The sequence below is a fragment of the Psilocybe cubensis genome, chromosome 6, assembly GCF_017499595.1.
Source record: "Psilocybe cubensis strain MGC-MH-2018 chromosome 6, whole genome shotgun sequence".
NCBI classification, from domain to species: Eukaryota; Fungi; Basidiomycota; class Agaricomycetes; order Agaricales; family Agrocybaceae; genus Psilocybe; species Psilocybe cubensis.
Genome location: NC_063004.1, coordinates 3,147,945 through 3,175,325, shown reverse-complemented (window position 1 = coordinate 3,175,325; position 27,381 = coordinate 3,147,945). Strand labels below are relative to the sequence as shown.

At 46.1% G+C, this 27,381-nt stretch overlaps 11 protein-coding genes across 11 annotated transcripts; 6 read left to right on the top strand and 5 right to left on the bottom strand.

Annotated features, from left to right (window-relative positions):
• Positions 1 to 474: 474 nt before the first annotated feature.
• On the bottom strand, positions 475 to 3,962 carry JR316_0007481 (putative Na(+)/H(+) antiporter C3A11.09; the record flags this gene model as incomplete). Its single annotated transcript, XM_047893222.1, has 8 exons — positions 475 to 1,365; positions 1,416 to 2,857; positions 2,908 to 3,199; positions 3,254 to 3,465; positions 3,526 to 3,574; positions 3,628 to 3,660; positions 3,713 to 3,769; positions 3,900 to 3,962. 8 exons carry the CDS (start codon positions 3,960 to 3,962, stop codon positions 475 to 477), a joined length of 3,039 nt encoding a protein of 1,012 aa, XP_047748504.1.
• A 5,551-nt stretch (positions 3,963 to 9,513) lies between these two features.
• JR316_0007480 (Glutathione S-transferase-like protein ustS) lies at positions 9,514 to 10,291 on the bottom strand (the record flags this gene model as incomplete). Its single annotated transcript, XM_047893221.1, has 3 exons — positions 9,514 to 9,624; positions 9,653 to 10,145; positions 10,218 to 10,291. 3 exons carry the CDS (start codon positions 10,289 to 10,291, stop codon positions 9,514 to 9,516), a joined length of 678 nt encoding a protein of 225 aa, XP_047748503.1.
• Positions 10,292 to 10,665: 374 nt separating this feature from the next.
• Positions 10,666 to 11,446, bottom strand: JR316_0007479 (Glutathione S-transferase-like protein ustS; the record flags this gene model as incomplete). Its single annotated transcript, XM_047893220.1, has 2 exons — positions 10,666 to 11,311; positions 11,373 to 11,446. The coding sequence occupies 2 exons, from the start codon at positions 11,444 to 11,446 to the stop codon at positions 10,666 to 10,668; spliced, it is 720 nt and encodes a 239-aa protein (XP_047748502.1).
• Positions 11,447 to 13,540: 2,094 nt separating this feature from the next.
• JR316_0007478 (Chaperone protein DnaK) lies at positions 13,541 to 14,719 on the top strand (the record flags this gene model as incomplete). The annotated part of the gene is made up of 1 exon (XM_047893219.1): positions 13,541 to 14,719. The coding sequence occupies one exon, from the start codon at positions 13,541 to 13,543 to the stop codon at positions 14,717 to 14,719; it is 1,179 nt and encodes a 392-aa protein (XP_047748501.1).
• A 736-nt stretch (positions 14,720 to 15,455) lies between these two features.
• JR316_0007477 (Glutathione S-transferase-like protein ustS) lies at positions 15,456 to 16,247 on the top strand (the record flags this gene model as incomplete). Its single annotated transcript, XM_047893218.1, has 2 exons — positions 15,456 to 15,529; positions 15,590 to 16,247. 2 exons carry the CDS (start codon positions 15,456 to 15,458, stop codon positions 16,245 to 16,247), a joined length of 732 nt encoding a protein of 243 aa, XP_047748500.1.
• Positions 16,248 to 17,002: 755 nt separating this feature from the next.
• JR316_0007476 (Glutathione S-transferase-like protein ustS) lies at positions 17,003 to 17,793 on the top strand (the record flags this gene model as incomplete). Its single annotated transcript, XM_047893217.1, has 2 exons — positions 17,003 to 17,076; positions 17,139 to 17,793. The coding sequence occupies 2 exons, from the start codon at positions 17,003 to 17,005 to the stop codon at positions 17,791 to 17,793; spliced, it is 729 nt and encodes a 242-aa protein (XP_047748499.1).
• A 641-nt stretch (positions 17,794 to 18,434) lies between these two features.
• JR316_0007475 (Glutathione S-transferase-like protein ustS) lies at positions 18,435 to 19,210 on the top strand (the record flags this gene model as incomplete). Its single annotated transcript, XM_047893216.1, has 2 exons — positions 18,435 to 18,508; positions 18,562 to 19,210. The coding sequence occupies 2 exons, from the start codon at positions 18,435 to 18,437 to the stop codon at positions 19,208 to 19,210; spliced, it is 723 nt and encodes a 240-aa protein (XP_047748498.1).
• Positions 19,211 to 20,775: 1,565 nt separating this feature from the next.
• JR316_0007474 (Glutathione S-transferase-like protein ustS) lies at positions 20,776 to 21,544 on the top strand (the record flags this gene model as incomplete). Its single annotated transcript, XM_047893215.1, has 2 exons — positions 20,776 to 20,849; positions 20,899 to 21,544. The coding sequence occupies 2 exons, from the start codon at positions 20,776 to 20,778 to the stop codon at positions 21,542 to 21,544; spliced, it is 720 nt and encodes a 239-aa protein (XP_047748497.1).
• A 68-nt stretch (positions 21,545 to 21,612) lies between these two features.
• Positions 21,613 to 22,020, bottom strand: JR316_0007473 (uncharacterized protein; the record flags this gene model as incomplete). The annotated part of the gene is made up of 2 exons (XM_047893214.1): positions 21,613 to 21,635; positions 21,807 to 22,020. 2 exons carry the CDS (start codon positions 22,018 to 22,020, stop codon positions 21,613 to 21,615), a joined length of 237 nt encoding a protein of 78 aa, XP_047748496.1.
• Positions 22,021 to 22,090: 70 nt separating this feature from the next.
• JR316_0007472 (Glutathione S-transferase-like protein ustS) lies at positions 22,091 to 22,666 on the top strand (the record flags this gene model as incomplete). Its single annotated transcript, XM_047893213.1, has 1 exon — positions 22,091 to 22,666. The coding sequence occupies one exon, from the start codon at positions 22,091 to 22,093 to the stop codon at positions 22,664 to 22,666; it is 576 nt and encodes a 191-aa protein (XP_047748495.1).
• Positions 22,667 to 22,782: 116 nt separating this feature from the next.
• Positions 22,783 to 26,134, bottom strand: JR316_0007471 (Anaphase-promoting complex subunit 2; the record flags this gene model as incomplete). Its single annotated transcript, XM_047893212.1, has 18 exons — positions 22,783 to 22,959; positions 23,022 to 23,095; positions 23,157 to 23,345; positions 23,415 to 23,584; positions 23,641 to 23,726; positions 23,789 to 23,911; positions 23,993 to 24,141; positions 24,267 to 24,433; positions 24,518 to 24,661; positions 24,714 to 24,769; positions 24,824 to 24,890; positions 24,940 to 25,018; positions 25,074 to 25,441; positions 25,494 to 25,573; positions 25,627 to 25,691; positions 25,745 to 25,828; positions 25,890 to 25,968; positions 26,027 to 26,134. The coding sequence occupies 18 exons, from the start codon at positions 26,132 to 26,134 to the stop codon at positions 22,783 to 22,785; spliced, it is 2,265 nt and encodes a 754-aa protein (XP_047748494.1).
• Positions 26,135 to 27,381: the final 1,247 nt, after the last annotated feature.

The following is a 27,381-nucleotide window of genomic DNA, read 5'->3' as shown; positions in this document are numbered from 1 at the left end:
GTAGCGCATCAGGGGGCGGGCTATGTCCAGGAAGACTTTCATGAGCTCGCGACGTGGCTCGGACGTCACATCATGGTCACAAACACACAAGATACACCTTGAGTCCGGCGGACAGTCCGCCAGACTGTCCGCGCAAAAAAAACTCGTGGACGAACCTTTCTGTCGAAAAATGATGATGATTCTATATAATACATTGTGCATGTGCATGATGTAGCAGAGATAGAAAAAAAACAGACAACTGAAAAGGTAAACTATAAAACAAGTGGAAAACATTGAAGGAAAAATCAGAATGTTATCAACGAGTGAGGAATTATTAAGTATACATCCAACAAATAAGAAAAAGCATAGAAAACAAGGGAACAAAAGATATCTGGTTAAAGATGATGATGATAAGAAATCGAGAAAAAAAGTCAGAAGATTTTGAGAAACAAAAATAAGAATGGGAATTGTGAACTCATTTACACAATCGTCTTTTTAGACGATATCATCACCTTTCCTCCTAAACCTCCGTTTGCTTCTACTCCTGCCCTTTCTCTCTTCACCGACACCGGTATCTGGGTCAACATCCTCCTCATCTCCTGCTGCAGCAAGTGGAGTTTCAGCCGCACCTACAGACGGTGGAGGCAGCTGTTGACTTTGAGAAGCAGATACAGAAGTACCACTGCTTCCTGGCCTTCCTTGCGAAGCATAATCAACAAATCTTACATTCCTAGACGGCGAGCTCTCCCTCGTCCCAGGACTAGAGTGCGTCCCCGTGCGTATATTCTCCAAGCGCTGGTTGCGCGGCGGCAGAACATTTCCACTAGCATCCACCCTCGGCGATGCGTTCGTGCTCGATGCATTGGACGCAAGTGACGCAAACGAGTCTGCAGTCCCTGGGCGCGCGAGCCCAGTCGGCTTGGAAGCTCTGCCTAGCGTCGGCTTGGGATGCTGAGGAGGCCCCCGTCGAGCATGTGCGTTCTTGGCGGCACGGCTTGTCGGGCTCGTCGTGCGCGGCGGGATCGCTCTGGAGCCTGATAAAGCCGCTGGGTCGGTATCTGACACCCAAGCATCCGAATCCTCCTCTGTGTCCCCTCCTACGGTAGCTAGCGCTGGTGGTACGACCTCCTGCGTCCTCTCTTGTTGATGCCGTTCTTGTTCGAGCTGCTTTGCCTGGCTTAACAAAATATCCCCCTTTTCTTCAGTCTCCTTGGCACGATGTCCAGCACCCTTTTTTGTTCCAATCTGACTCAACCGCCGTGAAATAGCGCGTCCAATATCCTCCGCATCATGCTCAAGTTCGTGTACTTTCCCCTGCCATCGCGCCGTAGGCGTAGCATTCGCTCCTGAACGACTCGGACCATCATCGACGACGACAACTTCAACCTATAGAACATGTTGATAAGAGGTGGAAAAGGGAGGATTAAAAGACTCACATCGCTACCAGGACCTCTCTTGGTCTCGATCACTCGCTGGTTACCCTCAATCCACTCGGCGACCGTATGCTCCTGCTCGCCATCGTCCTCTACAGGCCCTCCATCAGGTGCGTAATCTCTATCAGATGCTGCTCTCTGCTCAGGGTGTCGTACATGGTGCGGCTGGCCAAATATCTGCGGGTGCTGGCGATGTGCGTGTGCATCTTCAGCTTGTCGGTGTTGTTGCCGATGTTGATCATCAGCAACGGTGGCTCCCAAGCCTCCCAGTCCAATTCCAGAACCACCTGTAGCAGCCGCAGAGGGCGTAGCAGGCCTCGTCGTATCTGGCGTCCCAATGCGCGTCGCAGGGCCAGGACTATCCACAAATTCGACATGCACCCCATCACCCCCAGGGGTCGCCGACGCAACGCGTGTGTCGCCGCTGAGCCCTGACTCAGCCATATACCCATTCCCCGTCTTCTCCTCGTCGATATCGTTGTCAATCGTACCACTCCCACTCCCACTTCCTGTGGACTTTTCGCGCTCGAGGACGATCCCGCTCTCCAGATCCACGTCCCGCGCAGGCCTGGGCATGTCGTCTCTATCCCTGTTCACAACAATATCCTCTGCACGCGTCACCCTGCGCGCCTGCGTCGCCCACTCGGGTTCTCTGACCCTTCCACCGCGTGTGCTCGTGTTTGTCATCGTATCTCTCCGACTCCACGTCCGCGACACACTGTGCACACGCCGTCCCAAGCTAAAGCCAGGAATTGACAGCCCATGGATTGTAATGGAGCACAGGACCATGAACGCGACAATCGGCTGAATCGTGTCTTCCAACAGACGCATCTGGTCGGTCTCTTCTCCAAAGTCGCCATTCACTTCGTGCCCGCCGCTGCCTGTCGTAGCCGCCTCGGCGTGCTCGCGTGCATGCTGCAGGATCTCAATGGCCAGCGTCGAGATAAACACCGCACCGATACCAATAGGCCCGAAATGGCCTGAAAACACCGCCTCTCTGAAAGTCTTGATGTCCGGAATCCATTTGTACAACAGCATCATCACTGGGAGCCTGCGCAGCACGAGCACGAGTAAAGCAATGAGGACGAGACGCCAGACGCTGAGCGTCAGTGCCGCGTCGTTGAACTTGTTGAATGGCATCCACGCGCCGACGTAGATGAACGCGGCGATATTGAACAGCGTGTCGACGACGGATGAGAAGACGGATTCTTCGGTCTGTTTATTGAAGAACCCGTCCCATGCAAAGGCGGTGCCGCAGAAGAAGGCCGCGAGGAGGTCGTCGGAGCCTAGGAGCGTGGTGACTCCAATGGTGAGCATAGCAAGGGAGACGTATTGTGCGACGTAGGAGTGTCTGTCGATGAGGTCGTGCCGCTGGCAGAACTTCATGAGGTGTCTAAACCCGAAGCCCAGGAAGCAGCCTATGATAACGCCCAGGATGACTTGGTCTGTGGATTGTCAGTTGAGAGACCAATGATAAGGTGAGCGCGAGACTTACAAAGCCATAGAACCAAAAACCAATCTCTAACAGCAATCCCCGTCGTACGGTCGATTGTCAGGTACAGTGCGAGGTAGAGGAATGGGAACGCAGCGCCGTCGTTGCAGCCGCTCTCCGCTGCGAGCAGGTGGCGGATATGCGCTGGAACATGCTTATCTGCCCACTTTCCTCCGACGACAGCAGCGGCGAGGATAGGGTCCGTTGGTGTAAGACAGGCCGCCACAGCGAGGGAGGAGAGAAAGTTGAGCCCTGGAACAAGCGCGAATATGAACGCGGCGGAGACGAACCATCCCTATCAAATATCATTCATCAGCCTCTGTCACACACAAAATTGTTAGCTACACACCCAGGTCATAACGGGCACCAGGAGGAACATCAGGCTCTTCCAGTGTTTAAGCATATACGCCTTGGGGAGCTCGACACCGATCGCAAAGACGCCGATGGCGAGCACGACGCGGGTAAACTCGAGCGTGATCTCGTTCGTCGTCTGCTCAATGACGCTGGGATCCGACGAGGACGACCACGCGCGTGGGTTGAATATGTCTGCGCAGTACGGGCCTGCGTGTGTGTGTGTGTTTGCGTCAAGATGGCTATGGCCATGCGATATGTGGGACGTACCGATGATGACTCCGAATATGAATGCCCAGATGGCTTCTCCTATGTACAGCTGCTCTGGTTGTTAATTATTCTGTAATGAATATTCGAAGAAAAAATACATACGCGTTCACGCAGGAAAAGCGAGAACATGCCAAACTATCAAAATATTAGCATAGAATCATCATTCAAACAATAGGGGTAAACATACGATAACGATAAATGCCCCAAGGACGGCATAGATAATGTGTGGTGTCGACACCTCAAACTAATCCACCACGACAAAGCAACAAAGTCCACAACGAAAGCGATCGGGTTGATGGACATGATGGGTGTTAAGAAAGAAGATGGTTAAAGGATTTACGCAAGAGAAACGAGGGAAGCACGTCAGCAATCACGAAGAGACCTCGATACCAGCAGTCAAAAATAGAGCAGATGCGGGAATCAGGAGAGGCGTTCATCTCCGCAAGATGTGCAGAGGAACCTCCGAGATGAAAGATGAGATGGGGGAGGTCAAATTATGAATGCGGGTAGATAGCCTGCCTAATGCACACATGCACATGATGTACATGCCGTACAAGTGAGGTAGCGTCCAGCACTGGCGACTGGGAGAAACGGAAGGCGAGCAAAGGGCGAGAAGGAAAGGAGTTTGAGACTCGGAGCGAGCGCGTCCCAGCCATCTCCCATTCTAGCCAAGCATAAAATGAAAAGGAACACTCACCGGCCAAAACACCATGATGCCTTTCTCCTTTCACTTGAATTTTCTCTCTGTATTTTCGTCTCTCGTGATGATATCTTGGATAGAAGTCGTGTTTCCTTGTCTTCGTCTCGTCGTAATCGTATAGGTTCAATGATGGCCCAAATAAACTCCTCTAATTCGGATATCCCAAGACTATCCTCCACGCGCTAATCCAAATGTCGCTAGCACCTAAAACAAAGGGAGAGAGTGGCGGGATCTCAGATTGACGCTCAGCGACCAATTGAATTGGAATTTGGAAAGGACACGGATCCACAACGACAGGAAAGGGAAAAGCCAACACAACGCAATGGCAGCGACTGATGATGGACGTTGAGAAGAGAGGCGCTACTCACCAACAGCGTAATTCGCGCAACCGTGCCTCTTGTGGTCCTGTCCTGTCAGGAATAGAAATTTTGTTGCACGGGGTGGGGTGTGCCGGTGGAAATAGTGCAAATGTCGAGTGTATGTGTGAGAACGAACGGTTTGGAATGGGATGAGAGTGTCAAGATTGCTCTCCCGGGGTGTTCAGTAAGCGTTTTGTGTCGTTGTCGCGATTCGGAATTGAATTCGAGGGTTGAGGGCGTGGGTGAGTGGCTTCAGGTGGGTATTCCTCGCCTGGGCCAACCGGCAAACTGTATAAAAAGCACAAGCACAGCACAGCCAAGCTCCAGCAATAGCCAGAGTTGGGGGTGGTCTCGAGGTGGGAAAAAGTGATAGTGGAAACCGCAAAGAATGAAAAGGCAAGGATGTTTGTCTTTCTCTGTCGTGGGTCCGGAACAACGTGCGCGGGTCGTGAAACGTGAAACGTGGAACGGCGAGGGCGAGGTATCGAGTATGTATGTATGATGAATGAATGAGAACAAGCAAATCCACAGCGCGGACTTCCTGAATTCGGAGAACCTCAATGGAGCTCCAAAAAACCAGAGGCGATGATGATAAACCTTCTGCCCAGCCAATCACGCGCCTAGCTCGCCAACAAAAAACGCTGGGCAGGCCGGCTAATGTCAACTATTATTAGATAAACAGGCCCAGCCAATCGCATCCCAAGACAAATGCGATTTTGGGGAAGGGAAGGGAAGGGGGGGTGGGGGTTCAGGAACCTGACTTACGTTATGTTTTTTTGCAGGAGGGAGGGGGCGGGCCTTTAACTGAATCCTCCGGGCTTTACACGTCCTGCATCCAAGCTCCTTGCTTGGCTACCCGAAATACTCTGCGTCGTGTGACCCGACACCCTGCTCAAAACTCGCAAAGCTAACGTTAAACTACGTTTCGCGGGGAAGAAGCTGTATGGCGACGAGGGAGGGCAGGAGGGAGATCAAGGCATGCCTTTCAAAATTTCACCTCACTTTTCAAGCCTTTTGAAACCTACTACTCTTCGCATTACTTCATCTCATCCTTTACACTCGTACCCAGACAGACCACATAATCACACGCTCAAAGTTCCGCTCCGCTCGAGGTGGAACCTCGAGAAAACTGGGTGCACGCCAGGCGCATGCCCGGTTCACCATTAAGAAGCTCGCCAGGCGGCGCCCGCACAAGGAAGTCCCAATTCCAAAGTGAGGGATCGAGGACGGCATACACACCCACGCCCACGGTCATATTATAATGATGCGAGTTACATGATACGGCGGCGCAAACTTGACTAGTCACTAGACTAGCTGGTCACTCTCCATTTCCCCCTCTTTCTCTCCCTCTGTCGCGAAATTCGAAGCTTGGACGGAAGCCCTGGTCAACGTTTCCGTATCCTCGGCTATGGAACTGAGCATTTTACCATCATGTCTGAGTCATGACACGGCAAATTGAAGGGACCAGCGCGTTCTATTTTTGAATCAAAGTCCCTATGAATACTGCTATGACCAATCTTGACCTTTGTGAAAAAGCAAGTAAGTGTGCCATACATTATGAAAATCAAGCTTATACTGAAGGTGAAGATGATGGTGAAGGTGAAGGTGACTATGAAGGTATGTAAAGCAATAAAACTCTACTTGAACTCGCTCTCACCTTCGAACAGACCCACTGCACGCTCCCCTTCTCTTTCTCTGCTAAACGTTCTCCCGCTCGCCTTCACCTCATTCATTCACTTTCATATCCATTTTGTTTGAAGTTTCAACCCCCAAGACCCAGCCAAGAAACCGCCTGTTCACTCCGCATTCCCGCGGCACCGCGCCTACCACGCCGAGCCCACCGACGGGGACGCATTTATACACTTGGACTCTTGGACGCGTCGTAATATTTCCATACCCAGACACCCAAGACCCTCTCCTTCACGCTCAAGACGCCGAAGACTAGCCTTTTCTGCACAAGACCAGGGGCCAATGTCCCAAGGCACCAAGGAACGACCCCAGTCTGAGTCCCTAGGGAATTCACGACGCCTGTGGGTTTTCGTTCTCTATCATCCTCCGAGGATCTGGTGGGCGTGCTGAATAGCGTATTTTGTAACACAGGGTCCTTGTTCGGATTTTATGGATGCGCGTTAACTCGACAAATACATACAGTCTCACCTATGTATAGTCACACTGGATAGACGAAGTGAAGGAGAGTCGGGTCAAAACGAAAGCAAAAGCTAACGTGAACGTGAAACCGAGGAGGTCCCAAGTCTAACGTATACAATTTGAATTTGCGTACGTTACGCATCCATCCATATCCATATATATAAAGTATCTGTGTGATTTGATTACCCTGCATAATGTCGACTGTCGAGTTTCAAAAAACATGCACAACCCCAACCTAAACCCTGACCAATCTAAACTAAAATATCTCTCAATAAAATGGATAATCATACCGATACAACTATTATCATTATCATCGTCTGTCCAGGGTTCAACATGTTGGCAGTTCATGTGCCTCTCAAGTTTCAAATTTCAAGTTTCAAATCTGGAGCCTTGAGTGTCGAGTGTTGACTCCAGCTTTAGCTAGAGGAGGATGATGAAGCTTGTCTATTGACTTTATCTTTTTCTAGGCACTCCACCGTGATGACAGAGTCGCAGTTGATTTTGAAACATATAGGTGCCGGGTCAGTTTAAATCGGAAGGGGTATCAGTGCGATTATGAGTGTGAGTGTTATTCGTGTATGGAGGAGTGGGAATGGGAGCGAGAGCATCAGGGTGCCCGTTGCCTTGAGGGGAGAAACAATATACTATCTCGAATAAACGTTACTGTACTTTGTTTCAGGAATTCAAGAATCATTTGCACCCAACACAAAAAGCACAATACACATATACTTACTCCAAACTCATATACTTACACCTTCTCTAATCTAGAACAGGACATCCTAAATTCCGTATAGTATACGGATATAAGAAACCCGTGAAATTCGGACAGATAGGTATACATACCATACACTCTTTTGTTCAGCTTACCACAATCTACAATCCATAATCCACAAATGTAAACCAGAGATCACAAGTTAGAAACTAAACAAACTTTGCGTCAGGGTGCAGTGTCGAATGAAAGAACCGCTGAGTACCAAATTAATAGTAAGAGTAAGAATAATAATGTAATTGCGTACGTCGATCGTGGGGCTGTCCCTAGGGCTGAGGGGGGAGGTGAGGGTTCTGCGCAGGATCCAGATTCCAAAGCAAGGCGAGGTGAGACTCTTCAATGTTCATTACTTGAACTGGAGGCCTTTCGTGGGTACCGATCGCCCTTCCTTGCAAGTATCGTCATTTTCAAAACGCGGGGAAATGGATTTTGGATAGGTCAAATTACAAACTTTCCGTGCATATTATCTTTATCTTACTGTTATCTTATGAGTCAAGCGATAACATCTTTCACGCCTATAGTACACTACACGCGCTTTATTACTGTAACAATCCGTGTAGCTGTTACGTGGACCTCACGAATCCTACCCACAGGGTGACGAATATGAAGGTCTGGATTGAAAACCGCGGCGGGGTGGGTTGATGAGTCGATATGACAAGGTTAAGGTGTGGTGCCACGAGCGCTAAAAGGCTAAGTATAAATCTTCCCTACTTATATTCAGTTTACTTATATCTGAATGAAACTTTATGAATAGCAGCAAATACCCACTTTAACAATCAAATCCATCAGGCGTGTTGGTCCCATCCAAAATCCATTTTCCTTCTTAGCTACTAAAAAGGGTTGCTTTCCCGTACGGCTGCACTCAACTCGGTTAAGTGAACGCCCTCTCGGAAGCGAAAGTGAGGGTTATTTAGATGTATACCCTTCTGATCCCCTCCCCTCCCGGATATGATCCTACACGCCAACCCAGCACAACGTACCAGGCCTCGCTACGCAGCACGGTACCATTGCAATCAGACTGCTCCGGTCCGACCTGCGAGATCGAGAGACCGTGACTGCGCAGTGTCATTGCACTGGGAAGTAAGATACCGTATTACCGAGTGGTTGGGATACCGAGGGGTGGGGTTGGTGGGTATTGCACTCGATCATCGACATGCACGCGTGCAGTGGATGCAAAGGACATCGCCACCGGGATTGCCGCACATGCACATGTACATGCACACGCCATGAGGCATGCACGGGTAGGTTGGGGCGAGGATACAGTCTACCGGAGTTTGTGTCCGTATATACGAGTATGAATGTCAATTAAAGTAGGAAGCGTTGTGAGGCATGGGGCAGGTTATCATGTATCAATTATAGATACGATGCTGGCATGCTCTGTGTAGGCTGTTGATTTGGTACATGAAGTGATTATTTTGGACAAGAGTGTATTGTGAGGAATATTTCTTGTATTGACACAAGTTCAAGTCGAAGTCTCGGTTGATAGTGTCTCGTGGATGCTAGAATCGAAGAGATAGGGGAGACTTAGAAGCAAGAGCTTAAGAGGTTCTTTTGTGCGGACCTTATCCTTTTGTACGTTAAGATATTGTATTCTCGGCTTGTGGCTGCCGCGTTTTGGCACAAGTTTTAAGTCTGTTCGGTCCCGCCTTTCTGAGCTGCCTCGTTCTGCCAGAGTCTGTGAAGGTCTCCTATAGACATGTCCAAAATTCACGGGTTTGGTGCCCCAATTGCGTGATTTCTTTGTTCATTCCTCGAGGATTGAGGGATTGAGTCCGCCCAGCGTTTTTGGAATAAAATACGTATGATGATTAGTTTGTAAGAGATGCGTCTCATTAAGGCCTTAACCTTTCCTCAATGTAGAGATTGGAAGTAACTTCCGCAAGGGAAGAAATATTCTTAATTAGGAAATAATATTGTCCGGCTTCGCGCATTTGAGACCCAAAATTATGTCCATAGAGGTGCTTTCCGGCCCCTATCCCACCATTAAATATCTTGCATTTCATTTCAATGAACTATTTCGAACTCCATAAAGATTCTTGAATGATTCCTCCAGCGACCTCCATCCCAAGAACATATTCTCCCCCACTCCTCGCTATCTTCTCCCCACGATCGTCTGAAAAACACTAAAAACGACGCGACTCCAATATCCACCCACGAAATCCTATCCCCAAAATAAAACGGGCCTTTCTCCTTATTCTTTTCATACCACCCAGCAACTTTACCCATACCCTCCTGTGCTTTCACCCAATCCTCCCGCCGATTCTTGCTCCCCACCGCCTCTACCTTCTCGATCATAAACCAACCACTCCTCGCATTCATCTTGCGCACAAAGTCTGGGAACGCAAGCGCCAGCAGCGGTGACACATTTTCAAATAACACCTCCTCGAATATGATCTGTATCCCAGCGTGGCCGGTAGGGAAGATGCGGCGGCCGCTTGGGTAGCGCTCTTCGAGGTACGCGGCAATTTTGACGGAGTCTGAAATATAGACGCCCGTTGAGGGGTCGTGGATTGCGGGAAGTGTGTAGAATGGGCTGCCGTCGGGCTTCTGGGAGGTAGGTGGGATGCCCAGGCTACGACAGTGCGTCTCTATGTCGGGGTACTCTACCCATTCTGTTTTGTACGGAAGTTCTTTCAGGTTTAGGCTGAATCTGTTAGATGAAGAGGGTAGAGTCGCACTTTGACTGACGTTTGAGGATAGTAGAGACAGGACCCACCTTATCTTCCATACCATAGGACTCCATGCCTTATCCGGGAGCGTTGAGGGGATGTCGTATAGGATGATGGTCATTGTACAAGTGATTTTGTCGATGTGTTTGTGGTAAACCCCTGGTTAAAGAATTCAATTTTATACAACTGGCCAACGACTGTCCCAGTAACGCTTCTAAACATGATTGTGTGATTCAAGTAAGCATTACACAATTTTGCACGATTAGCCGTTCTAATGGGGTTTGGAAATGACCGAATTCAATTACAATTGACAGTCGAGTCACTGAAATCCCGGAAACTCCCGAAGATTACATTAAACCTCGCGAGTCGCGAACGTACAATGAAGTTTGAACAATTACAAATATTGCAAGATACAGCATATATAGAGGCAGCGGCTGTTTAAGGCGGTGGTGTTTGGCTCCGTTATCACCGCCTGGGTAATCTCCTATTCAAGCTCTATATGACGGTCTCATACTTCTTGAAAGCATCGCTAAAATTCTTCCATCTTCCTCCATTCCAAGAACAGATCTTCTTCCACTCCTCACTGTCTTCTCCCCATGCTCGCCTCAAGAAGAACAAGATACTGGCGACCACAATGTCAGCCCATGAAATAACCTCTCCAAGCAGGAACTGTCCTTTCCCGCCATTCCTTCCAAACCAAATATTGATTTGATCCATCGCCTCCTGGAGCTTGATCCAATCCTGTTCAAGGTCCTTGCTTCGTACCGCCTCTACGCGTCCCCTCAGATATTCAATGCTGATGGGGTTTAGATTGGGAAGCACACTGGGGAGTGCAAGGCCAGAAATTGGTGCAAGGACAGAAAGAAACCCTTCGCTGAACGCAGACTGCACTCCCGCGGTATTGCCTGGGAACAAAGTGGGTGTGTTGGGGTATGTCTTCTCGAGATACTCCGCGATTTTGATAGAGTCAGAAACGTAAACCCCAGTCGACGGGTCGTAGATGGAGGGAACTGAGTAGAACGGTCTGCCGTCTGGCCATTTTCCCGTGGGTTCAATCCCCAATTTTTTAAAGAGTGGTTCGAGCTCGACGTATTCGACCCATTGTGTGGTAAATGGTATGCCTTTGAAATTGAGGCAGAACCTGCTCAATTTGATAGTAAATAGACAGTGCTGAACAAAACTCTGACATTTGAAAGACTTGCCTTGTCTTCAAAACAGTTGGATTCCAAATTTTCCCTGGCAATGTAGAAGGGATATCGTAAAGGATGATAGTCATGTCAATAGAAGTTGTTGTTTCTCAGCTTTCGTGTTGAACATCAGCCAGAATTCATGCTACATATATACCCTCGAGATTCGTACATAAATCATTTGGATTCTCATGAAACTTTGTCATGCATTAAGAATCGGATTCATTGATGGTTGTATTTGACAATTTACTGTTGATGAGATCTATGTGGGCACGACATCCCACATGGGTAAATCAGCCTACGCAAAACCCATTTTTCACGATGAACAACTCAAATTATTTCAAAATAGCACCCTCCTTCCCTTCTTCCTTTACCCAAAGGTGACCGTGTCTTCAAATACAGCCTGAAATACTGTCATATATTACCTGTTTTGGTATTTTTCAGGTCGAAAATCGACTTAGTGAGTCATCAGTCGTACGAACATAGCCTGAATGGCGGTTTTTTTGCTGACATTAATGACAATCATTCAGCTCTATTTCCTGAATGATTGTGAATAAATACTGTTTTAGTGGGTACTCAGCATACCTGCCATCTCTGTGGAAAACTTGGTATACTTTACTACCCAATGGCTCGCTTAGCGCCCGTCGGCATTATCGGGAAAGATCTGTATCTAAACTCCGACGACTTGGTGTATCAGGATTAAAAGCTTTGATTTACACTCTTTGGTTGGATAAAACTACAGTTTATGAAGTCCTTTATGTTACATGATTACCTGCTTTACACGTCGGGATTTTCCGAATGTAAAACTAACTTGTACGGAAGACTCGTATCTTGCACAGATAGTCCAAGTAGAACTCCAAGTAGAAATTTCTCTTACATTTTGAATAAAAGATGAACTTTAAAGTTGTCTTATACATTAAGTACCAGATCAAGGTGTCAGAATGAACTCCAGTTTGAGTGTAAATCAAACTGTAAGAAATGCTCGTATGTTAACTGGAAGAAAAAATACGAGAAGTTTTTCCAGTTAAACTGGAAGACACGCTGCAAGGTTATTAGTCAGGTAATGTAACGTAATTATCTACCCGGGTTAGCTGGAAATTAATCTTATATGTTAATATCAGGGCCAAAATCAAAATATAAGACTGATTTCCAGCTAAATCGGGTAGGTAATTACGCTACATCATCTGACTAATAATTTTGCAGCGTGTCTTCCAGTTTAACTGGAAAAACTTCTCGTATTTTTTCTTCCAGTTAACATACGAGCATTTCTTACAGTTTGATTTACACTCAAACTGGAGTTCATTCTGACACCTTGATCTGGTACTTAATGTATAAGACAACTTTAAAGTTCATCTTTTATTCAAAATGTAAGAGAAATTTCTACTTGGAGTTCTACTTGGACTATCTGTGCAAGATACGAGTCTTCCGTACAAGTTAGTTTTACATTCGGAAAATCCCGACGTGTTAGTTATTAATTACTGAAAATGTGGCAGTCGTCTAGCCTGGACATCAAGTTACTTTCACGCTCCGCTATAACTTTATTCGGCACAGTTGCCGTTTGGCTTCCAAGCCTTCCATAGACTTCCCTTTCAGAATCTATATTGCTTCAAACTCCTTCATATTGTATCTTTCCGGCTTAAAATATCATTTTGATACATTCTTCGTCCTACTGGAAAATTCTCTAAAGTTTCAAAAGTTCTCGCCGTTTTGGATCTTCGTTCCGTTGATGCGCGCAATCATCCACGCTCCGATCAATTGATTGATCGATGATATTGCGCTATCGATTTCGACGCATATCTTGGCGACAACGTTTGCTTCTCGTTTAGTGAGTCCAATTGTTTGTTGAATCCTTTTCCCATTTTCCCACTGTTGGAGAGGTTTCCAGTCTCTTCCAGTACGAAGCATGAAATAATTCAAATCGATCAAGTATGGAATAAGTTGGAAAAACTGCATCGGGAGCATTGAATGCGATCAAACAGGAGACGCGTTGCCAACATCTGCCACCACCTGTGCTTTGTTGATTTTCAAAGATGTCCATCTAAAATGCTGTGTTGGTAACCAGATGTCGCATTGTCAATCATATAACAGGACGCATCGAAAGGTTGGTTTCATTTATCTTTCGTGCCTTTCGCGCTCCTACATCTATCACCCTCTACACGACTATCCTCCACACTAGCTCAAACATGCCATATGTTGCAGGAATCTCCTTCAATAGCCTCGCTCCCGGAAGCAAGGTCGCTGTTCAACTTCTTTCTAGCGATGACAACAACTATGCACATACATTCGAGGCGTCCGTGGACTCCGACCTGAAATCAACGTTCCAGAGCATTGCCAACGCTCTACCAGAGAAGTGCGAGCAATTCACCCTTTCCTTACCCTCAAACATTCGAGACGCCGAGCGCAAGGCTATCCTTAGAGCCGCCCACACAGTCCGCATCTTTCGATACATTGGGTACTCGGAAAATATACAGATTGTGCAAAACGAGCTCAAGGTCGATCCAACCCCCTTACGAAACGAATTAGTCCTTGAAATCACCCCCGATGTCGCGATCTCCAGGTTGGTTAGCACCGAGGTCGAGGAAGGAATCCGTTCTTCAGATCTGGCCAAGGAGATTGTCATCGAAAATCCGGAGAACGCAGATCTGCTGGCAGAACTTGTGGAACCAGCCCTGGAAACCCTTAAAACGACTCCCACCGACGCCGGCTCCGAGCTAAAACGCGTTGTGATCGTCGGCGTATCTCCTCTCATCTCTCCATTGGCTGATAAAATAACCTCGAAGCTGGAAGGCGTCGAGGTCATCACGGCGTCCGATCTGGCCAAATACACTGCGAAGAAGGCCCTTTCCAGCTATCACGATTCTATGGCAGAAAAGCTAGTATTCAACGTTGTACCTCTCCGGGTCGGCATTGTGAAGGCAGACGGCTACGTTGTCACCGCTTTAGCGCAAAATGCCACCCTCCCTCAGGAAAAGTCTGTCCTTCTCACCACTTCCGAGGATAATCAGACCTCTGCCACGATCAATATCGTCGTCGGTACCTCCCCAGTGGCCAAGGACAACACCTCAATCGCCAAAATTAATCTAAGCGGTCTAAAAAGCAGAGCAAAAGGTGCCACCACTATCAAGGTCAGCTTCTCCGTCGAATTAGAGGGGAAGACCATAATCGTAGCCGAAGAAGTAGAGGATGGATCTCCGGTGGGTGCCAGAGCCAGCGTAGAGCTTGGAGATGTAATTGGAGACTTGATTTGGGATGATGTCGAGGATATTCTAGCAGCCACTAACCCAACTTTCGATGAGGTCGCCGTGACGGAGGCAGAAGACCTCTGGGCTGGCGAGGACGCTCAGGGAGATTTGCCTGTGTAGATTTAAAAGCTCAAAAAATTAACATCTAACTTGTACATATAAATTGTATTCTCTGAACACGAATCTATTGACTTACACCTGCTGTGTCGCATTGAATCTGACTCTACCTGTACTATTTTAGATCATCGTCTGTCCTGCTTACCCAACCAGTAATTTACACTCATGGCATTGATAGTTATGGTCATCTTTAACGACCTTCACTTCCGTATCATGAAAGGAATAGGATACCGTCAAGGTACATGTGGCCATGAACAAATTGATCCACCAAGATGACGACTCTGCCATGGTTGGGCGCTTATCACCCAGAGACTTATCTGCTAAGATCCCGCAGTAGGACACCTTGGCTTCTATTAATAAGATCATTTCTGGTTATTAGAATACGTGAATACCAATATCGACTCGTTGTAGGATGACTTGTTTATTAAGCTGAAGTTCTGACGACAGTGGGTACTACATCTCCAACCACCACATCCCGCTGGTAGCTGGTAATCAGCAAGCTCGGGATGAAAGAAACTTGGTCATCCTTAATAAACCCCTTTCTAAAACCATTATAATTACCAACCAACCAAGTGACATGTCAGTGGTTTATAATGATCCTTCATAATCACTCACGAAATGTGTCATAGCTTCGATATGTCAATTTTGTTAAAGAAAATTCAGATATCGTAAAGGCAGGTTACTCTTTAAATACCACATAGTTTAAACGTTACTCATACGATTACCGTCTAAAATTTAAATGACTATTGTTCTCTACGACGTACCATCTACCTTTCCTGGACGGGCATGGAATTTTAACGCATGGAAGACCAGGTGTGTTCAAGTAAAAACTCATTTTGTACAGAATATTGTATTTAACTTTGCGCATGATAGACTCAGTCTTAACTTCAAACGAATTCCCTACACGACTCAGTGGGTCGAATTTCCTGACATCGAGCCCCTCTACAAGAAATTGGGCATACCCCCTTCAAAGAACAAGGCTGACGGCACTCCCTTCTATACTATCCCAGCGATACACGACCCCTCAACCGGTGCTTACATTACAGATTCTATTCTCATCGCCGAATATCTCGATAAGACATATCCCGACTCACCCCGCATCATTCCAGATGGAACCTTGGGAGTTCAGTCAGCATTCAACGACGGGGTTTTCTACAACCTGAAAACACTTATTCCTGTCGTGTTTCCTGTTTTCATCACCAAACTCAGCCCCCGAAGTGCAGACTACATGCTAGCCACTCTAGGACGCGGGCTTTTGGATGGACCAGGATCCGATGCATTTGAGCAATGGAACACTCTTCTATTCGGGCTTCAACAGGTCGATGGCTGGTTTTTGCGCAATGGAGGAAAGGGTCTGTATCTACTTGGTAATGTCCCATCTTGGGCAGATATCGTGGTAGCGAGCTTGTTCCTTTGCCTCAGGCTTACGTTTGGAGAGAATAGTACTCAGTGGAAGCAGTTGATGGCGATTAACGACGGTCGATGGAAAGGCCGAATTGATGTCTACCGTGCTTGGGAAAATTCCCCTTAATGGTCGTTGCTTAGTCTATAAATTTGCTACAAATTAGAGGTTCTTAGTCACTGCTTGGAAATTTATTCCAGTCCTTACTCAGCTACAGAGCCCGCATAAAGAATCAACATCAACAGAAAAAGTCGTTTCATTTGTCGAGTGAGTTAGATTTGGAGTGCGTCAGTGATGTCTGTGAGTCTGACTGTAGTTTGCTTTTTCTCTTCGCAGTCGTGAAGTCGTCCTAATTTTTTACAGGGTATTTTATTTCAAATTTGGGCCTAATTTTCACAAACGGCGTTTGGATGATATCATTCTATAGCAGGAAATTGATGGAGTGACGAATGTTGCATTGGGCGCTTAAAATCACCCTGAATCACCTCGACTTTTATTCAATTTTGATCCTCTGGTAGCGAGAATCCTTGAGATTCGTCAGAGTAAATATATCGTAATCAGTATTTTCTGTGATAAAGAGTTGACCTATCGATCTCAAAGGTTGATGTTGCTTGTTTTTCAGATATAGAATATACAATGGAGCGGGAAGAAAGTCAGCAACAAAGAAGACGTCAAAGGTTAATTTTTTGGATAAGCTATCCGGAAAACAGTCTCACGTCAACCAGCTAAGGCTGTACTAAAGCTTCTACTTAATAATCAGCCGTGGTATGAGTCATTAGTCTCTCGTATTGAAATTATAGAACACTGGATATCGTAAGGCCTCATCATTTAAATACTTCATAACTGAGAATTGAATAGTTAACTCTCATTCCCAGCTTAATTCGATGACTATCGTTCTATACGACACGCCATCCAAATTCCCTGAGAAAGCATGGAACTTCAGTGCGTGGAAGACCAGGTATATCCAAGTTATAATTCTTTTACACGAAGAAAAATTCAACCTGACCATTGACACAATAGGCTTACTCTTAACTTCAAGGGAATTCCGTACACAACTCACTGGGTCGAATTCCCTGACATCGAGCCCCTCTACAAAAAATTGGGTATTCCTCCCTCTAAAAACAAGCCGGACGGTAGTCCTTTCTATACCATTCCATCTATATACGACCCCTCAACCGGTGTTTATATTTCGGACTCCGTCGTCATCGCGGACTATCTCGACAAGACATACCCTGATAAGCCTCGCCTTATTCCGGAAGGCACATTAGACGTGCAGTCTTCCTTCAGCGATACGGTTTTCCATCACCTGCAACCGGTTTTTTCCGTTATAGGTCCATCCCTCATCCCAAAGTTAAACACTCCTTCGGCAGATCATATGCTAGCACGAAGCTCAGGGCAGTCACAAGGTCCAAAGCCAGACACAGATGTGCAATGGAAAGCGTTTGAAGACGGACTTAACCAAATGGACGCTTGGTATCTGCGAGATGGTGGAAAGGGGCCGTACCTGCTGGGTGATATTCCGTCTTGGGGAGATATAGTGATGGCGAGTGTCCTAACATTTCTCAGAATTGTGGTAAGAGAAGATAGCAAGGAATGGAAAGATATAACAAGCTGGAATGACGGACGATGGAAAAGTCGAAGTGAAATCTACCGAGCTTGGGAAACTTCGGTTTGATGACCATTAGAATAATCAAAGTTATGGTTCAGTTATGTACTCAAGCACATTTTGCAATTTATACTCAACTATATTCTTCTCTTGTCATCTCCCAATTCTCACTCCGTTGAACGTTTAAGCCACTTTTGAATGATGACCCAGGCTGGGACAAACCTTGACAGAACTTGAGGCGGATATACGGACCCCAAAAGATTGATATGGTGGTAAATAAGTATAGTAGACGTGTTTTGGACTGGTGATGCTAAGGAATCAAGCTAAGTAATCAATGAGTACAAAGAATCCAATATCTATGCCTTAATTACCTGCGACACAGCGCCCGTGGCCAAATATCAAGTGTTTCCATGACAGTGTGACTGCATTTCCATAGCAACAACGAGGATATGACGAAAAAGTTCTGGGCGAATAGAAATCTTGTATCCGTCAATGCCTGACTGTGAGAATCAGAGCTCACGCATACTAGCATTTCGATGTGTTATCAGGGACGGCTGACTACTTTGAGAACAACTATGACGCGCCAGATACTTTTAGTCAGACTATAAGAGAGCTTTGCGTTATGCGAGATATCGTGCATACCAAAAACAAACCAAGTATTTCCTTGGCCACTATTGGATCGATTATCAGATTTCAATATTCAATATTCAATGTCCATCATTCTCTATGATATACCTTCTTCTCTAGCTCGGAAGGCTTGGACCTATAATGTTTGGAAAGCTAGGTCAGTTGTTAGCAATAATCGATATCCTGTAATCGTGCTCATTGTCAAAATAGATTCAGTCTGAATTATAAGGGTATTCCTTACACCACCCACTGGATCGAATTTCCCGACATCGAACCCACTTTCAAGAAACTAGGTGTTCCGCCATCGAGTACACAACCAGATGGAAGTCCTTATTACACCGTTCCAACGATTTACGACCCATCTACCGGCGTATACGTTTCCGACTCAATCCTCATTGCAGACTACCTCGATAAGACCTACCCAGACAAACCATTGCTATTCCCCAGTGGAACGTTTGGAATCCAGTCTGCCTTCAACGATGGCTTCTTTTATCACATTAAGGCAGTCGTACCTGCGATGATCCCAACTATTCTCAGTAATCTACATGATGTCAGTTCGACTTATATGGTCAACAAGCATGGATCTTTACCCCCAAAGCCAACTTTTGAAGACTACTGGCATTCATTCAAGCAAGGACTAGATCAAATCGACACATGGTACGCCAGAAATGGCGATAAAGGCACATTTTTATTTGGAGATTCTCCGTCTTGGGCTGATATTGTGGTGGCCAGCGTACTTGTATACGTAAAAATAGTTTTCGGGGAAGCGAGTCGCGAATGGCGAGAGGTGGAATCATGGAACAATGGCCGATGGAAGGAACTCAGTGGCTACTTCAGCGCCTACGAAACCGTCATTTGAAAAAGTAGAAGCATTGAATGATCTGAACCTACAGGACGGTTTATTATTTGGTATTCTTGTCGGTCAAAACAGAAATCATTCATCGTTGGCCGCATAGAGAAATTCATTCACCATCTCGTTAAATGCAGTATAGTTTAGTTGATCTTCATTTTAACGACTCGGAAATACACGCGTTCCACCATACAATGATGTCATATGAGCATGGGCGCCTATCAGCTTCGGTATGAAGTAGTACCCAGGGATGCTCTCATTTTAATTCAAAGGAACATACCTTCACATCACCCCAGCCAAAAAGCTTCATTCGTCCAATGCCTACCTAATAAAATCCCTATTACGTATCATCCGTTTTTGAGGACAAAGCATGCCTCCATATAAGAAATACTCTTCACTTTGTTGTCGCTAAAGTTGTCGCTAAATCAAAACCCGAAAATAACTCACATGTCCCGTCTTGCATGTGAAAGTTTGCTCAATTGACTCCAGCGAGATTCATGGCGTCTTCTGCATATTGATGAAGTCCGTGCCTATCTGGTTGTGGTATAGTTAAGCGATTGCCGGTCGGTCACGGAACTTGACGCCTTTCTGAACTGCCTCAGGTTTCAGAGATTTTAGCCACGTTTGATTCATTAAAGACTGAAAAAGAGTAGTCGTTACTATCCGCGTGTAATATGAGCAAGAATTATTTTGATACAGGATGGAGCTTGCCTGTTGTAGAGATACAGAGGATGACTTTTCATTGCGCAAGTTCCACAGAGAGCGTTACGGCAAAACCGAACACCGACGGTAATCATTATCAGCGGGGAAATCGTCAGGTGTCTGTAACTATTCTATTTGCTTACGGTGTTCTTTAGTCAAGATGCTACTATGACATGGAGACACTGGTGAAACATACCAAAGAAAATCCTCATGGGTGACGGACGCCAGCTTGTAGGATCTTTATGCCCTGAACTTTACATCCATAGAAAACCGAGACCGAGACTCGCGCTTCCTGAGCGGAAAAAAACAGATACATAGGTTCGTGCATGTGCTTTCTCCTATAGTATTGTTGTTGCACCGGATTATCCGAGTCTCACTGTGCAGGGACAAAGGAAGCCATCTGCAATGGTAAAAGATAAGGCTGACAGTTGAACGTCAACACCTCACTGAGCGGTCAGCGTTTTTGAAATCATCGACCTAATTGTAGGTGATAACAGCCCATCATGGATATGTCAGAAGAATGCCTGTTATTTCTCCAATTGCATTAAAGACACGACCGCCTAGCAGGCACAGATCACAAGTTGCCTCTTTCGCCTACATTCAGAGAAATGCGACTCACTTGTCATGGCTGCCCTGAATATATGGCCACTAGCGTCCTAATAGCAATGTGAGCAAATGACGGTGCGTATTTCAAATTGATGATGAGAAATATACACACGCACACCTGTGTTATGTTATCAGAGAATGGTGAAGATGCAAAGTTGACTGAATGATTTTAGTTAGTCTTTCAATGAAAATGCCGTTATTGTACGGCAAAGCTATAAGAGCGTCTCGTCTCACCTTTGAAAAGCCCTGACCAACAAACGAACACGATGTCCATCATTCTATATGACATACCTTCCACTCTACCGGACAAGGCCTGGACGTACAACGTCTGGAAGGCTCGGTTAGTATTACATCGATGGCTTCCAAGTTAAGATTGATTATTCCTACAGGCTCAGCCTCAACTTCAAAGGCATTCCCTATAAGACGGAGTGGGTCGAACTACCTGACGTTGAGCCACTGTTTGAGAAGTTAGGAGTTCCCCCAGCCAGTAAGAAACCAGATGGAAGTCCCCGTTACACGGTTCCTGCAATTCACGACCCAAGCACTGGTGTCTACATTTCCGATTCAATCCTCATAGCACAGTATCTGGATAAAACTTACCCTGATAAGCCACTGCTATTTCCAAATGGCACATTGGCAATCCAATCCGCACTCAACGACGCCATATACCATAACGTTAAGAGCGTTTTCCCTGCCATACTTCCAACCGTGCTCACCAAGCTGAACCCTGTAAGCTCAGCATATATGATCAACAAACACGGCTCCTCCCTTCCCACTTCTTTTGCAGAAAATTGGAAAGCCTTCAAGGACGGGTTGGATCAAGTAGATGCTTGGTATTCCAAAAACGAAAAGAAAGGCATATTTCTGTTGGGCGATGTTCCTTCATGGGCCGATATAGTTCTAGCCAGCTTCCTGGTCAACGTCAGGAAAATATGCGGAGAGGAGAGTGATCAATGGAGAGAGGTGGAATGGTGGAATGGTGGTCGTTGGAAAGTTCATAGTGAATATTTCCAAAATTTTGAGACCGTTGTCTAAGTTTCGAGGGAAATGAATGTCCAGTCGATCAGGGAACTACGTCACTCCGTTACCTATTCTGTTAAAACCTAATCTTGTACCAGGATAAATCCTGTTATCCAATAGTAACGAGATTTTTGTAAAAAAGCACTACGAAACGTCCAGTTCAACACTGCAGCGGTTCACATTGGGTTTTCGGCAAACCGACTTACCGTGACGCGTGACCAACCGGGATACCGGCACGAATAGCCCGCGAGCCTGACTCATCTAATCCAACACCCACCATTGACGTAGACGATGAAGAATATGAGGATTGCATTCTTCGACATCCCCTCGAGCCTCCCGCAAAAAGCATGGTCCCCAAATACCTGGAAAACAAGGTGAGTCTGCACAAATCTACAGCGGAAACGAGTACACAGGAGGAGTACATTATGCAGGTACTGCCTCAATTTCAAAGGGCTCCCATATCGAACAGAGTGGATCGAGTACCCCGACATCGAAGCGCACTGCGTAGCACATGGTATTCCTCCAACGTCGGCGAAGAAGATTCCTGATGGCAGGGGCGGCATGAAGAAAGTACCAGCATATACCCTTCCAGCGATTCACGACCCTGCCACAAACACATACCTCTCCAACTCGTTCGATATCGCGAGGTACCTCGACAGGACCTATCCAAACAAACCACACATCTTCCCGCACAACACTGCCGGTGTTCAGGCGCCCTTTGCACGCGCATTCGCACTGAATATGGAGCCCATCTTCAACTTCCTGATCCCAGAGGAATGTGCTGTTCTTAATCCGCGAAGCCAGGAATATTTCCGCAGGACACGGAAGGAATTATTTAGGGTAGAGAGGCTTGAGGACCTGATACCGAAGGGAGAGAAGCGGGTCACAGAATGGGCGAAGGTGAAGCTCGGCTTGGACAAAACAGATAAATGGTTCAAAGAAGCGGAAGAAAATAATGGCCCGTTTATTATGGGTGCTACGCCATGCTGGGCGGATTTCGTAGTGGGCGGGTATATGTCTTGGGCGAGAGCGGTATGGGGAGAGGAGAGCGAGGAGTGGGAAGATATAGCTTCCTGGAACGATGGTCGTTGGAAGAGGTTTGTGGAGGGGCTAAAGAAATACGAAGAAATCAAGTGAGTTGTGCGCACATCGCTAGCTCTGAGAAATATTGGCCGTTCAAGTAAATACTAGATACAATAGAAAATCGATAAATGATAGTATACACAGCAGATTACAAAAAGAAAGAAACCCATTTATTTGTTCAATTTCCAGATCCCATCACGAACGACAACTAGGCCTTCTCGTCTAGCAGCCTCCATGAAGTCACCCAGCTGCTCGATCGAACGGTCATACCCTGGCGCAAACTTTAACATTGATTGGATACGATCTAGAGGCAACTTTTCAAGGTTCGTAAGCATGCCCTCAATGAACTGAATAAAACGCAACGAATGATCAGCGATCTGTTACTCAGCGAAGGTAGAACTGTAAATACCTTCCAATAGACCCTCATTTGGTCAGCTTGCTGCTGCTGTGCGACAGAAATAGCAGGTGTGTCTTCAACAACCGCTGAAGTGAACAAAATATTAACCACTAGTCGTTGAATAGAAATCATCAGCAAGATACTTACGCAATGCGGCTAAATCGCGTTCCCGAACAACCGCTTCGCTGGGTTCCTCAGCCCTCTCAAGCAGCCTGAAGGTGTTCTCAGGGTCCTCCTTCAACACCCCGTGGTCGACCCATGTCGATAATGCCTTGATCGCTGCGCTTCGGTCGACAGCGCCAACAGCTTTTACGAGCTCGTCCAAAGTCCAAATTGCTGTGTCAACCACAAATTCAAGCGCATTTTCAGTCTAAACCCATGGATAAAGGTGTTGTGAAAACGTACCTTGATCAGCAAAGAGCTCTATGAACGCCGCCTCGAGCGGAGGAACATCCACTTCGATCGTCCGATCCTCTAGCTCAAGTTCAAGCTGAACGGTGCCAAGGTGTGGTAACCACTTTAATGTTTTGTCAGGTTTGAACACATTGAATTCATGCGCATAGTCTTCTTGCAATCTGTGAGAGTTGCGCAAATCAGTCGTGGTTTGAGCAAGCGGAACACAAGAACCCACTGTTTGAACTGCCCAGGCATAACCATATCACTTGATTCAAGAGAGGGCCAGAAATGACGCGAGATGATGGTCGGGTGCACAACAGACTGTGCGTCGAGCAATCCACCATGAGCAAAGCATACAACACGCCAAGGGTAATAGTTCTTACCTCTTTCTGCGATTGCACATGGCCATCTATACGCTTCGAATCCGTCATATCCCTCAGCATAACTTCGCACACCTGCAAAGCAGCCTCTCCAAACCGGATCTTCAAAATCTCCACATTTTTTCTCTTCGAATAACGACGTCAGCATTAGATAGAAAAAGGAAACATGAAGGAGGCTCTTGTGAAGCAAAGAAAACTATAGCATACCTCCCGCTCGACCCGATCCGAATTATCTTTCGTAATCATCAATAACCTCTGCGCGAGAAGTACCTGCAGCTCCTTGACGAACAGATCCTTCGAGTCGTATATGCTAACAAGTGTGCTAAGAATATCACCGGGTTTGTTGGTTCTGAATTCTGCAGGCGAGTGGAAATATTTGGTCAGTTGCAAAATTTGTTTAGCGCCATCAGAAGAGGGAAAGGAAAATCCATGACATGACACTAGCCTAAGCGGGACGTGAAGGTTTGACAGATGGACGTACCAGGGCCAGCATCAATAGGTTCCGGCTCCCATTGTGGATCAGTGTAATCTTCAAACTCGGGCTGTTGAAGTGGTTGTATGGGTTCGTTCTCGTCAACCAGAGAGTCGCCGCCGTCATCATCGCCTACTAGATTGGCTACAATACTTCGAATTGTGTCCGGTCGTTCCCTGAATAGGAGCATCAATTGAGAGGGGAAAGTAACGACAAAGTCAATTGATGAGTTTTAAAAGGTGGCAAGGAGTGAAACATACCGAAGGTAGCGACGGATAGGATCGGCCACTTTGAACAACAATACACCAGGCGGATCCACAATCCGAAGGCACTTGATTGTCGCGACGTATTGTTGGAGGATGAGTTTAGTGTCAGCCCCAGGGTGAAGGAGGCGCTTTTGGTTCCTACGAATATGCCCGTTTAGCGACAAGAATTGACAAATATAACTATACACACGATTTTCGTAGGCTTCGTACAAGGTTGGCGCGTTGATCAACTCGTTGCAGACAGTCCTGCAGGTAGCAGTGATAAGAACCTGAATATATGCGCTCAGTCAACAGACAAACCTTCAAATCTTGTAACGCGCCCATTGAATCTGGAAAGTCGATGATAATGTCAAAGATTTCTCTGGTCCTGCGGGAGCGTCAACTTTCTGATCTGTGAGAGACATTCATCGACTGACCTTAGATCACAAAGCGTTTTGTTGATATGGAAATCGAACCGAGACCCAACGCCTTGGAGCATGGATCTGGCCTCCTCAGCTGCACCGAACACCATCATCAGAGTTAATTCAGGAATGGATGAAATCAGACGCACCATTGGATGCCCCTCTTGCGTACACATGCAACATCCACGGAACGACCTTTTCCGACATCCACACCCTCAGCTCCTCCAACATCGGCTTCCCCCATTCACCTGTGCATTTACTCAATACGTGGTTCTCTATGAACTCGTATCCGACGCTGGCGATGATGCTCTCATACCGGTCGATGAGGCCTAGGATTTCGAAGTTTTTCCACACTTCGGCGTGGATGTTAGGGTCCCATTGTGCGTGGTCGTCATCAGGTGGAGACAGGAGGCGAGCACAAAGCTTTTTGAAGCCATGGGCAAAGGATGGAGGGAGTGCAGAGAACAGGCGGGTTTGAAAGTTGAGAGTGTATGAGGAGAAAAAAGTGGATCCAAGCCTGTGACGTCGTTGCTTTAAGAAAGAAAGAGACTAGAAATGATGCCACTCACTCTTGAGGTGGTGCCCAAGATTTGTACCATTCCATGAGTTTGGTAATTAGCGGGTCTATCTCTGCGGTATCTTCGTCAGCCTTGAGCAAAGAACAGTCAGATAGAAACAATTTAAAGATCAAGTGAAATCTACCTCATATCGTTCCATGAATTGGTTGATCTCGTTCTCGATCAAATAGAAATTCTGGCGCATATCATCTACGCAAAGGCAGGGTTATTCTCCACAAAACATTTGATTTGTAGTTTTTTACCTAGGAAATTCTCCAGTAAAGCTGGCAGCCTCCGAGAATGATTGACAAGGCTGAATGCTGGACGAGCGACATTTAAGTCCTTTCCTACCTTAGACAAGATTGTTGTATCAATCTATCATGTATTTCAAGTCGAAGTTCAACTTACCGAACGGTTTCCCCCCTCCATCAAGCGAGGCATTGTTGATATCCCAAGGGTATAGGTATTGTGTTGAGATCGCCCATGCCTACCGAAGCCTGCATCAACGAGATTCCAAAGACGCCTTGAAGATGGAAGGCGCGTACTTCGCTAAAATTCATTAATCCTGATATTCCTGGGGCATCAGAGTTTAGCCTATGAAATGATTCTTGCCATTTCGCCGCGACTTGGGACCGGAGCGCGTCAGTGGCCATTATCTAACTCCAGACGTGTGGGGTTTGTCGTCCTTCTCCTTGTTCAAATCTATCTGTAAGACAAGAGATGGGTGAAGGGATGCTGACGTTCAACGAGATTTGAATACAAGTGGCGTATGGTCAATTAGAGAAAGATGGACGCGTATCAAGTTGGTTCAGGACCCATTGTGTAGGCGTGTCACATGATGGACACTACATGTCACATGACTATGACGCGTAGCGCGCCACAGTATAGACCACTGCTGGCGTCCATCGATATTTAACTCCGTAAAAATGGGTTGTAAAAATGTCAATAATGAATAATGAAAAATGCGATTTTTACTACGTAAATAGAAAAAACTTTTTAACAGATAAAAAAAATGTAAAGTTTCGAACTATTTGCGGCATTTTCATCATTAGAAAAATGGTTACTTATCGCCTGAATATTTACACAAAAATGGTTTTTTGCTTTAAAAATGCCTAGCCTATTTTTTACATGAAATTTATGAAAGGAAACCTTTTTCGCTTATAAAAAATGAGTCCTTTTGTAACTAAAAAATGTGACAAATAGTTCAAGTCTTTACGTTCTTTTACTCGGCAAATGCGAACTCCGTTCGCAGTTAGCTGGCATGGTCGGAAAATAACAATGCCATCTGACCCAAAACCCTTTTTTATATGCGTCTCCTATAAACAGGTCTTATCCAACCACTACAAACCAGTAACTCTTTTTCCAACATCAGTCATGGCCACGGTTGATGAACAGGTTGGTATAATCAATCCCATTTTTGCCACCAAAAGTGTATGGCACAGTTTTTACACGAAAGGAATGAACCTCTATTCAAATATTTTTGATCACTGGAATATTCCGTCCTCCAAGAACATCACGAACAGAAAAATCCACAATGTTTGAACTGAATACGCTATGTTGCGGTGGGCAATATGGACTGTGGTGCTTGATGCGATATATAGTCCTTTTGTAACTAAAAAATGTGACAAATAGTTCAAGTCTTTACGTTCTTTTACTTTGTCAAAGATATACCGTATTTATCCAGTAAAAATCATGTTTTTCATTGTTGACATTTTTGCAACACATTTTGATGAGCCAAAAATTGATGGGCGCCAGCAGTGGACAGGGATTCACTATGCTAAATGACATATCAGTTATTGTATGAGAAATTTTTTGTCTACGCCGCTCCTTGACACTCGCAGACACATAATCAGACAGGTGGATCCTCAAGCGCAGAACATGGGAAAGGGCATTTTATTGT